Source organism: Nannospalax galili, unplaced genomic scaffold (assembly GCF_000622305.1).
Source record: "Nannospalax galili isolate Female #2095 unplaced genomic scaffold, S.galili_v1.0 scaffold9, whole genome shotgun sequence".
Taxonomy (NCBI): domain Eukaryota; kingdom Metazoa; phylum Chordata; class Mammalia; order Rodentia; family Spalacidae; genus Nannospalax; species Nannospalax galili.
This window is the reverse complement of record NW_008360332.1, coordinates 7,730,806-7,743,206: the sequence shown is the minus strand read 5'-3', so window position 1 is coordinate 7,743,206 and position 12,401 is coordinate 7,730,806. Positions and strand designations below refer to the sequence as shown.

At 37.8% G+C, this 12,401-nt stretch overlaps 1 protein-coding gene across 9 annotated transcripts in view; it reads left to right on the top strand.

The window, feature by feature from the left end:
• Odf2l (outer dense fiber of sperm tails 2 like) overlaps positions 1–12,401 on the top strand; it is a 77,364-nt gene that overhangs the window by 35,949 nt on the left and 29,014 nt on the right. For all 9 annotated transcript variants that reach the window (XM_029560298.1, XM_029560295.1, XM_029560293.1 and 6 more), the window contains 4 exons: positions 1,600–1,709; positions 2,564–2,699; positions 7,065–7,175; positions 8,509–8,613. In XM_029560298.1, coding sequence (XP_029416158.1) covers positions 1,600–1,709; positions 2,564–2,699; positions 7,065–7,175; positions 8,509–8,613 — 462 coding nt within the window. The remainder of the gene's footprint in view (positions 1–1,599; positions 1,710–2,563; positions 2,700–7,064; positions 7,176–8,508; positions 8,614–12,401) is intronic.

Here is a 12,401-nt window from a genome sequence, read left to right as displayed (position 1 = left end):
ACATTTTAAAAAACTTTTAATTAAATTTTTGTGTATTTCATACAGAACATCTTAATCAACTTTATCCCTCCTTCCCCATTGGTGCCCACACATGCCCCCCCCCCCCAGAGTTCATACAGTCTGTCATTTGTGTTAAGGCCTATTATGTAAGGTTAGTGTCCTTAGATGTCCCTCAGTGCAAGTTCATCCACTGGGATCCTGTCAGCCTATCTAGAGTCCCTCCCTTTAAGAAATCAGCTCTTCCTCACGCAGCATAATCAGCTGCCAATAATTCTTCAACTAAGATTGAGGCCTGCTGTTCATTTCCATAGTTCTGTGCTGGGTTTTTGTCTGCTTAAATTTGCATGGGTCTTGTACATGCTGACACCATTACTGTAGGTTGGTATGAGAAGAGTCCCACACTCAATGTTTTATAAGCTCAAATGTTATCATTTTAAGGCTCTAATATTTAACTTATATTCATTGGAATTTAACTAGGTATTAGAATTGAAGACCAGGTTCAAAGTCTACAAGGTTGTAGCTTGCTTGAATACCTGATGATACCTCCAGTGGTAAAAACTAATGGTGGCATTGACATTCTCGAGGCTTTTTTCCTATTGAATTAGCATTACTGGAGCCCCATATTGGTGAGAAAAGGCTCCTATACTTATTAATCCTTGTGACTTTACATAAAGCACTTAATTTTCTGAGCTTCAGCATCCTCATCTATGAACTAAGGGATAAGAACACTGCATACCGCAAGTGATTGTAGAAGGGATGCCTGAGAAAACAGAGGGGAGTTCACGCTGTGAACCCCCCCTCCCGTTCTCAGTGCATGGAGTTGGCTGCTTTGTGGGCTTGCTCTTGCCTCTGGCTCGAAGTTCTTTCTTCTGCGTCATCACTGGCTTTTTAAAATCATTCAGTTACCTTTTCAACTACTATTTCTTTAGAGAGATCTTCCCTTATTGCTCTGTAAGAACTAGACCTTTGACAGTCATACCAATGACTTAATTTTTTATAACACTTATTTCATTGCCATTCCTTGCCCTCTTGTTCTTCCTCTTCCTCCTCTTCCCCTTCCTCCTCCTCAGCCTCCTTTTCCTGCTCCTCCTTATCCTCTCCTTCAACTATAATCTAAGCTTAAAACTAGAGTTCAACAATGAGACATTTTATTGAACTTTGACTTGGTTCATTGTACATGTATACACAGTACAATACAGAGAAATCTGAAGAATGGGGATTTGGAAGGTCCCTGAGATCTGTGGTAATTAGGAGGTCACAGTACCAGCTCAGAAGCAATTTCAGTGCTGTGAAAGGAAGGATGAAGGGGTTTTTGCTTGTGTCTGTGTGTTTGTAAGAACAGGGGGAAGAGGAAAGAAGACTTTGACAGTCCTAGGGAATAGACCTTGACACTTAGTGCCCTGGGGCCAAGATGTAAGTGCCCTATAATTCTGCCATTGAAAAAATTTCTCATTTCTGTCTTTGAAAATTGGATGGATCTTGATTAGTCTTGTTAAATTGGTTGTTTCCTTCCAGCAATGAGAAAAGATAGGCCGCCTCAACAAAATCTCCAGGAAAACATTTTTAAGTTACAAGATGAGTACTTGATATATTTTTTAGGAAGCCAAGCTGTCTGAAGCAGTGTCAGCTTCCAATGCCTGGAAAAGTCATTATGAGAAAATCATAATAGAAAAAGCTGAATTGGAAGTTCAGATCGAAACAATGAAAAAGTAAGCAAGAATTTAGATTCTTTTATTGTTCTTTGAGTTTAGTTCTTAAGTGCTTTATATTTTGGTTCTTCTCAGTTTCATGTGTAAGGCTGCTATGTATAATCCTGTAAACTTTTCTTCTCCTATATCTAGTAATAAGAATCTTTGCTTTTCAAGAATGCATTGGTATTCCCATTTTAGATGTTGAGCTTATAGATAGTACTTTGTACTTGATTATAGATTAGTTCTATGTGCCATCTCTTTGTAATGAATGTAAATAATTTGCTTTAAATGGAAGTGGTATTTCTCAATTAAACATCTAAGTAGCAGCATTTATAACACAGACGTGCTTTAAAATCCTAAGAATTATTATTCAGTGAGTAAAAGTACATATATTTTGCTCTTTGATTTATTACTGCTGAAATAGCAACAATAGACTCTTAGTATCTGTTTTTGATTATTTTATTTCTATGCTGTTAAGTTTTTTCATTGAGAATTACCATGTAATTTGCTTCTAAAGATTAAGTGCCATTGCCTTGCTCAGTCCTTTTCTTGAAATTAGTCTTCTAAGTTGTGCATATGTATGTGCATGTGTGTGAATGAGAGGCAGGCAGGCATGCATACTGTGGGTGATAGGTTAGACATTTTTCTTAGTAGCAGAGATTGTTGTTTCACTGGCATTATCAGTGGGCAGTTATTGCTAGTTGTGGTTGCTGTGGTGTGACCCAGGATTACCTCTTCCTGTTCCCTGGCTCTGTCAGTTCTTGAACTTTTTGTACCTTCTCTATTTGAAACATTGCACCTTTACAGAATGATTTTAGAAAGTCTTGAAATGTGTTATTTAAGCAAAAATTTCCATGCTTTATTTCATAAAGGCAGACCACTGATCTTTTGGAAGACTTGAAGAAAATGGAGACTCACGGAAAAAATTCATGTGAAGAAATTCTTAGAAAACTTCACTCACTTGAATATGAAAAAGAAACCTTGAATCTTGAGAATAAGAAATTAAAGGTACTCCGTGTGTGTGTGTGTGTGTGTGTGTGTGTGTGTGTGTGTGTGTAGCAGTTGTTTTAGGTAAGGGCCTGGTTGGGTAATGTTCTTACATCAATTTGTCTTCATGTTGCTCATAATACAATATTGTTCAAATAAATAACTTCCAAATCTGTCAAATTTATTTGTACATGTATATGTGTACATATGTATTTCTGTATGTATATATATATGTTTTAAGGTTTATATTTATATTTACAGAAATAAGTTTAAATTGTTTTAGCAGTGCAAAGTAAGGCTTATAAAGTTGAACAACTCTCCCTTTGTTTCAACTCTAAAAACATTTATTTACTCTAATTTTAGCAGTTAAGTGAATCATCTAAAATTGCATTAACTTTAATACGTAAAACTGTTTCTAGGTGTCATGGTTACCATAGGATATAACCTCAGGCCTTGTCTGTTTGAAACCAGAAAGTATGTTCTTGGCTGCCTTATAACCAGAAAGAATTTTCCATCTGAGTCATCTCCAAGGAGTGATTGGTTTGTCTGGGTCCCAGAGAAGAGATCAAGCTGTGTGTGTGTGTGTGTGTGTGTGTGTGTGTGTGTGTGTGTGTGTTTTAGACTTTCTGAAAAAAAGAAACCTGAGTCCTCAGACAGCCAGAGCCATGTGACCCAGTGGGTTTGACTGAAGCTGAGGGTACCATGTTAGCTCCATGAAAAAAAGGAGGCAGAAAAGAAGCATTTTGAACCTTTAGATAATCATAAAATTCTTTCAGATTTATGTTTTAGAAATAGAAAGGTTTAGAAAAATTAGAAGAGATTTAAATGTAGCTTCGTTTTTTTTTTCCTGAGTATAAACTTTAACATTTAGAAAATTTAAAATCTAGATTACTATTATTTTGCTAAAAATAATTTTCTTTGGCAATATTTAAATCTTCTATAATTTTCGCATTAATAAATTCATAGAAATAGTTCATTGCAATTTTTCCTAATGTGTACAGTTTTTTTGAGACAGGGTCTCCCTGTAGCCCCAGCTTTCCTGGAACTCACTATGTAGACCAGGCTGGCCTCAAACTCACAGAGATCCTCCTGCCTCTATCTTCCGAGTGCTGGGATTAAAGGCGTGCGCCACCATGCCTGGCCCACGTGGACATAATTTTAAATAGCCAATAATTATAGTTATTCTGAGAAAAGGAAAGAATTCATTTCTAATGCCAAGAGAAGGAAAATGCTTTACTCTTTAAAGATGAAAATTCCTGAAATTCTGCAGAGGCCTGTCTCCAGATGCCATGCTGGAGGTGTGACGTCCTGTGGCTGCTGTTCTGGTGCTGTGGTTTCCTGGAGCCTGTGTTGTCTGTCTTGTTACTCCTTATTTTGTTGGAATATATCTTCAAAAAATATATGTAACTTTAGAAAAGAGAAAGAAATGCATGCCAAAAGGTTTGTAACATATCTAAAAATGCTTTAATTTACCTTCATTTTGCCTGATGACTAGCTGGGTCTAGCATCCTGGAGGAAGAGTAATCTTTGCTCGTTGCCTTTAGCAGTTACAGTGTTGGTAGAAAAAAATCAGTTGCCAATCTGATTTTTATTCATGGAGGTTCTGTTTTAAATTTATTTATCTTTTTGTGTTCAGATTCCATATACAGTGTACAGGTATGCTGCCCTTTGGCCACATGTGTTAAGATTTCATATGCAGTGTACAGGTGTGCCGCCCTTTGGCCACATGTGTTCAGATTTCATATGCAGTGTACAGGTGTGCTGCCCTTTGGCCACATGTGTTCAGATTCCATATGCAGTATACAGGTGTGCTGCCCTTTGGCCACGTGTTCAGATTCCATACACAGTGTATAGGTGTACTGCCCTTTGGCCACATGTGTTCAGATTCCATATGCAGTGTACAGGTGTGCTGCTGTTTGGCCACATTCCTGAGATGTTTCTTGGCGTGTGCTGGCTCTCATCTTTCCATTTTCTCAAGTCTTCTGTCCTGGATGTATTGCTGGTGCATTGGTAGGCTGTTGACTCTCCTGGATTGATACTCTGCTTTCCATCTCTGGCTTTTGTTCAGTTTTGTGAGAGATTTCTTTATTTTTCATTTCTCTAATCCTTTGAAAAAATTTAATTTCCAAGATTCTTACTTGTTTTTGAGGAGTCTTGCTCTGTCATCCAAGCTGGCCAAAGTCCCATGCTAAAGTGATCCATCCCTGTTCAGCTTTCAGTTGCTGGGACACAGCTCCATGCTCAGCCCTGCCTGTTGTGTGTGAGTTCTCTGACTGCTGCTGTCAGTCAGGTATCTGAGAAACTGGAGGATGCGTCTTCACTTCTGTTTTCAGTTTCTAGAGCGTCTCCCCCTGGTTCAGTACTTAATTTCCTTTTTTTCTTTCATTGCCTTGTTACTCTCTTTATAGAAATGTCTGACAACATTTAAGAGTGTACAAATGAGATACAGAAAACTAATATAAAGTAGACAATCAGAAAGTGAGCTCAGTGTGTGGAAGGCCTTGCCAGTTGACAGGTGTTACCGCTGACCTGTTGAGGGCCAGGCAGCTTCCCTGGTGGCGCCTAAGAAGGCTGCACCCATCTTTGCTCTGGGTTACTAGTACCACCCTGATCTAGCTCTGCCCAGAGAGGTAGATAGGGCAAGGACTCACAGCAAGAAACTGAGGGCAGGAACCATGGAGGACTACTGCTTGCTGGCTCACTCACATGATGACTTGCTCTCTGGCCCATGCTTAGCAATTTTGTATTTGGCCCAGGACCACTTACCCAAGTAATGGTGCCTCCCACACTGGCTGGGCCTCCTACATCAGTTAATAAGACAGCTGCTCACAGACATGCCCATGGACCACCCTGATCTAAGCAATGCAGTTGAGACTTTTCTCAGGTGACTCTAGGCTGTATCAAGAGGACAGTGCCCTTGGAAGATAGCATTGTTTTCCTTTGGTGCGAAGAACAGACATTCTCTTCCTAGTATGAGCTAGTTGAGCTTCCTGAACTCAGCTTTGCCATCCTCTAGAATATCGCACTGCATGTGCAGTCGTCGCTGCCTTCTTTGTCTTGCTCTATTAGAGGTGAGCTCAGGAAGCTGACACAGTGCCAAAGGCTTTGCTGCTGTTGCTGTGAGGAATAAAGTTCTCTGCTTCTGACCCAGGATCTTGTGTCTTCTGCTGGTATCACTGAAACTGTGGTAGGCTAACTGCTGAGCCTGCACAGAGAGTTAAAGCCTCAGGTTCTTACAGGTCCTAATACCATCTTTTGATTTTTACCATCAGTAGAGTTTTTGCTCTTCTAGAATCAAATACAGTTTTGTCTGGATCTTCTTTGAAATTTGTATAAGTCTTAAAAAATATTTAAGCCATTTGATGCTTCTTTTGTGATGGGTTGAGGCAAGTAGGTAACCTCTTTTCTTCCTAATAGGTGCAGTTGTCTTCACCATCTATTTACTGGCCTATGTTTTCCCTATTGACTTTAAAATCCAGCAATTATGTGGGACGTGGTGGCTCATGCCTTTAATACCAGCACTTGGGAGGCAGAGGCAGGCTGATCTCTGTGAGTTCAAGTCTAGCCTGGTCTACATAGTGAGTTCCAGGCCAGCTGGGACTACAGGGAGACCCTGTCTCAAAAAGACCCCCCCCCCTCCAAAAAATCTAGCATTTATGATATCCTAAGTATTTTTGTATGTATTTTTCTTTCCTTTTCTACTGTCTTCTATGTTCATGATAGTGTCTTAATGCTTCTAAATCTTTATATGTTTTAATATCTAGGTAGCACTGATACTGTCCAATTATTATTTACTATCTTAGTATTTACTATCTAAGTAGCACAGAAACTGTCCACTTTGCAAAATTGTTTAGTCTTTCCTGTTTGTTCTCTCATATATAATTTTGTTGTTTTATTTTGAGAGTGGGTTTTATTAAGTGGCCCTGGGTAGCCTGGAATTTGCAGATTCTCCTGCTTCTACCTCCTGAGTGCTGGGATTATAGGCCTGTGCCACCATGCCCAACTCCCATATGAGTTTTAAATAAATTTTGTCATATCCCCTTTAACCATTATACTCCTGGTTTAAATTGTAGAGTGTTAATATGGAAAACTGACATGTCAACATTATTGATTGTTCTTTCCCAGGAATACAGCTTATTTCTCAGTTATCTTTTTATTTGTCAGTAAATTTTAAGTTTAAAAATACATATACGCCTTGTGTAAGCTTAATTAAGGATCATATGTATTGGTCATTGACTTTTAAAAGTTCCAAAGTTCAGATGATAATTATATGAAATCAAAATAGTTATTTGATTAGCTATTGATAAATGAATTCTGGTTTAATAAATCTCTAACATCGATTACAGTGTTCTAATGACTTACAGAATCCATCGTATTTCTTTCTAGACTACACTTGATGCTTTGAAAGATGAAGTTGTTTCTGTTGAAAAAGAATTATTAGAATTACAAGAAGTAGAAAAACGACAGAAAATCTTAATTGAAGTATATAAAACTCAGGTGACCACAGCATCTATTTTAATGTTTGTTAAAATCTGTCTGATTTAAAACACTGTATTTGTGATCCAAATAGAACTGAAGCAATGGGGTTATCATTTTATGTATAATCCAGTATGTCCAAACACTTCTTATGCTCCGAGATACTTTTATAAAGATAATTCTGCCAATTTCTGATGCTAGCACTACTTATAGATATATTAGATATTCCTAAGTGTAGATTTAAAGTGAATTTCATAGGTAGAGTGAGAATCTCAATGTATAAACTTGTCGATCTTGGTTATATTTGTCATTTCATGTATTTAATGGTATTGATTTAGAATAATGTTTGTTTTCTAGGTCATTAAATCCTGGTACTCCTCTTCCTAGTAAATTAAATAATTCAAACATATTCACGTGAAACACCTAGAACATATGAGATGTTAGAGAGAAGGCTCAGTGGGTAGCGTGCTTGCCATACTAGCATGAGGACCCGAGTTCGGATCCCTAGCACTCACGTACAAAGCTGGGTATAATGGGGCATATCTATAATTCCAGCATCTCTCTTCAGGTGAGGCAAAGTGTAGGCAACTGTAAGGGTGGCATAGGTGGATTAGGTGAGAAAATGGAGTTGCAGTATCTAACTGCAGTGTTCTAGGTGGGGAGGTAGGAATGGAGCCCCTGCAGGACTGTGGGCCTGTTATCTGGGCCTCCCACCCAGTTGTTCAGGTTTAAGTCCTTAGCAAGAGTATAATGGCTGAAATACCACCTTCTAGCTGATGGACGGTACATAAATTTCATCCTTTCTTTTGAATGGATTTTGATTTTGTGGGAAAAATTATTGGAATAAGAGCTGGTTTGCATCAGAGACTGATTTCTTATTGTGACAGTTATCTGCAAGTGAAGACTTCTGGAGGCTTTAGAGCCGAAGCAGAGTCTAGAGCATTGATGGGAGAAGATGGGCAAATCAGGAAGGTCTGGGGTTAGAGTCAAGTACTGAGAAACTCTGTGTCAGAAAGAGTATTATTAGATATATATGCAAAGAGTGCTAGTAGAGAAATAATAATTTGCTTAAAATACAAATTCAGCAGGGCATGGTGGTGCATGCCTTTAATCCCAACACCCGGGAGGCAGAGGCAGATGGATCTCTGTGAGATAGATGCCAGCCTGGTTTACATAGCAGGTTCCAGGCCACCTGGGGCTACAGGGAGACCCTGTCTCAAAAAGACCGATAAAAAAATAAAAATATAAATTCAAAATAAAATGAATGTAAATTCAGATTTTAGCTTTTATTTTATGTTATGCTCCTGGTTATAAAATAATGCATGGTGCTTTAGTGTTATATTTTTATTTTCAGGTTCAAAAGTTGCAAGAAGCAGCCGAAATGGTAAAAAGCAGATGTGAAAATTTGCTGCATGAAAATAACCTAATAATAAAAAACAAAAGTAAAAAATTAGAGAAGGTAAGTTTGAAATTAAAATAATGAAATAAATTTTATACATACATGTATATTCAGTCACTTCTGCTAGTTCATAGCAAGAATGGCCGTTCTCAGTCTCTATAGAGGAGTTTGTTTATAGGTATTTTTTCCCCCTGAAGATGCAGTGTTTCTTCCGAGCTTCAAATGTTTGTTTACAGGACTGTCTTCAGTTTTTTCATAGTATTTGAGAATAGCATAAATGCTTAATTTTTCTGATACAGGTCCAGATTTAACCCTCTTCCCCAAACCCTCACAATTATTTATCACTGAGATGAATCAGCAATAAAATGTAAACTAGTCTCATCTTTTTTTTCCCCTGTTTTTAGATCTTTCGTGTTAAAAAAAAATTGCAAAGTAAATAGTCTCTGGTAAATGCATTTTTGGAAGAAAAATAATATCTTAAAAAATGCTTCCTTTTATGGATCCTGTTGCAGCATGATGAGGAGAAGGCCAGTATTGGCAGTTGGTAGTGTTCTTGTGAATATTTTTTTAAGTTTTTAAATGAAACCTCATTCCCTTTTGGATTTCATTATTTTGGTAGGAAGCAGTGAAAGTCTGGGGTCGACTTCTGCTTGGGAAGTCGTGACCATTAGTGGTCAGTGCCAGCTGAAGTAGCATTGCTAGTGTTGCTAGTCAGTTTGGGGATTGAGAAGGATGAGGCATTGCCGTCAGCATGAGGCCAGCCGGAGCAGGTCGTCAGACCAGCCAGTGCACAGCCTGAGCCTTTCTTTTCTTTCTTTCTTTCTTTCTTTCTTTCTTTCTTTCTTTCTTTCTTTCTTTCTTTCTTTCTTTCTTTCTTTCTTTCTTTCTTTCTTTCTTTCTTTCTTTCTTTCTTTCTTTCTTTCTTTCTTTCTTTCTTTCTTTCTTTCTTTCTTTCTTTCTTTCTTTCTTTCTTTCTTTCTTTCTTTCTTTCTTTCTTTCTTTCTTTCTTTCTTTCTTTCTTTCTTTCTTTCTTTCTTTCTTTCTTTCTTTCTTTCTTTCTTTCTTTCTTTCTTTCTTTCTTTCTTTCTTTCTTTCTTTCTTTCTTTCTTTCTTTCTTTCTTTCTTTCTTTCTTTCTTTCTTTCTTTCTTTCCTTCTTTCCTTCCTTCCTTCCTTCTTTCTTTCTCTTTCTTTCTTTTTTAAAAAGGTTTTAAATTTTTTTTATTACATTTTATTTATGTTGTGTATGGAGGTCAGAGGACAACTTGCAGGAGTTATTTCTCTCCTTCCACAATGTGAGATGCAGGGATTGAATTCAGGTTTTCAGGTTGCGGGTACTTGCCTTTACCCACTGAGCCACTCATTGGGCTCAGCTTTAGTTTTTTAAACTGACATAAATTTTGTGTCCTTTGACTAATTCTCCTGTCTTTCTCAAGTGCAGCCCAACCTTCCGAGCCTAGGTAACTACTATCCCATTCCACTTCTCTGTGTTCAGCTTTTTCAGATTCTAGGTGTAAATGAGATTGTATATTCTTTGTCTTTCTGTGCCTCACTGATTTTATTCCAGGCTCATCTATGTTGTTACAGATGGGAAGATTTCCTTTTTATGACTGAATACTATTTCCTTGTATATTTCTACTATGTTTTCTTTATCTATTCATCCGCTGATGGACACATAGATGGACTCCCTATCTTGGTTATTGTGAACATGGGAGTGCAGATATCAGCACACTGATTTCATTTCCTTGGGAAATATACCCAGTAATGGGATTGCTAGATCACAGAGTACTTCTGTTTTTAATTTTTTAGGAACTTCTTTGGCACCAACACTACAGGGATTTGCTCCATACTCTTGCCAACACTTGCTTTCTTTCCTCTTTTTGAGATTAAAAAAAAATTGTGTGTGTGTGTGCCTGTGCCTGTGGAGGCCAGAAAAGGCTGTTGGATTCCTTGGAGCTAGAGTTGCAGGACATTGTGAGCTACCCAGTGTGGGTGCTGAAAACTTAATTCAGGTCCTCTGAAAAAGCATCTAGTGCTCTTAACTGCTGAGCCATTTTTCCAGTTCTCATCCTTTTTTTGATAACCATTCTCATAGGAATGAGGTAGTCTCTCATTGTAGTTTTAATGTGTGTTTCCCTGAGGATTAGTGATGTTGAATATTTTTTCGTAGGCCTTTTGGCCACTGGTATGCCTCTTGAGAATGTTATGAATATGTTTTTAGTCCATTTCACAAAATGCATCCTTTGCTTTCTTGCTATTGAGTTGAGTTTTGGATATTAGCCCATTATTAGATGTGTGCTTGCAAATATTCTGTCATTCTGTATGTTGGATTTTCACTTTACTCTTTCCTGTGGTATTCAGAAGCTTTTTAGTTTTAGTAATCTTGTAATACTTTTTTTCTATTTTTGCTATTGTTGACTTGCTTTTGATGATATATCAAAAAAAAAAAAAAAAAAATATGCTCAGGCCACTGTCATGGTGCTTTTCCCCAGTGTTTTCTTCTAGGAGTTTGAGTTTCAGGGTTTAAATTTGAAGTCATTTTGAGTTGATCTTTATGTATGGTGTAATTTAAGGATCTCATTTCATACATATGCAGATAAATCCAGTTTCCCCCAAGCCTTTTCCTCCCCTCCCCCCCAAGACAGTCTCCCTGTAGCCCTAGCTGGCCTGGTACCCACTATGTAGACCAGCCTAGCCTCTTGTCTCTGAGATCCGCCTGGTCTGCCTCTGCCTTCCAAGTGCTGGGATTAAAGCTCCCCCATATCTTTTTTTTTTTTTTTTTTGAAGAGACCATGCTTTCCCCCTTGTATTTTCTTGCTGAGCCTTTCTTAGAACCATTTTTCACCCGTTTCTAGTAGACCAGAGAAGACACCATTTCATGTCTTTTGTTCTATATCTCATGACTGCACATTCACATGTAAATTTCTTCTCTCCTGCTAGATAGCACAATAAATTAAATTAATTAAAACACAATAAATTAAATTAGTTCAAAAACCTGTTCAAAGGGCAGAAGGGGTTTTCCAGCTGCAGTGGTTACAATGTTTTCTGGTTACAGAACCATAGAAGTGATTTCTTTTAAAAATGAAATTCTTCTTACTTTTCTGTTACGTGAGTCTCCTGATTTCCTCATGAGTTCTTAGCTGTTTGGGGGACATGGAGGTAGTCTGTATTCTGGTTTTATAGTTTGTCTTCAAGATTGCCAGATGATACAAAAAATTGTGGTGTTCCCTCTCTCAGGGAAATACCAATCTTGTGTTTCCTCCCTGCAAACATCCTAAACCTCACGTTAGCTGTTTCTTTAGACTTAACAGTATGGTGTTTCTTAAGCTTGTTTCATGTCACACACCCACAAAAGTGCTATGGTTTGGATGTGCAGGAGGGGAGACAGTTATTATAGCTAGAATTAGAGAGATTTGCTCATCCCAACATGACCATGTATAGCCAAGTGAGAACCAATGGTCTTAGCTGTGCTGAAGTAATACACAGTGTATTCCACTGATTTTGGCCAAGATGGGTGAGAGAGGACTGCTCTAGTTTAGTTAAGTATCTGAGTTAAATAAGATCAAATAAGGTGACACACTTTAGAGCTGGTGGTGGGCAGTAGAAACTAGCACTGTTTCTTTTTTCTTTTGAAATTTTATTATTATTTTTTTTTTGTTTCACAAAACATCATTTTTTTTAATGGTCTTAGCTGTGCTGAAGTAATACACAGTGTATTCCACTGATTTTGGCCAAGATGGGTGAGAGAGGACTGCTCTAGTTTAGTTAAGTATCTGAGTTAAATAAGATCAAATAAGGTGACACACTTTAGAGCTGGTGGTGGGCAGTAGAAACTAGCACTGTTTCTTTT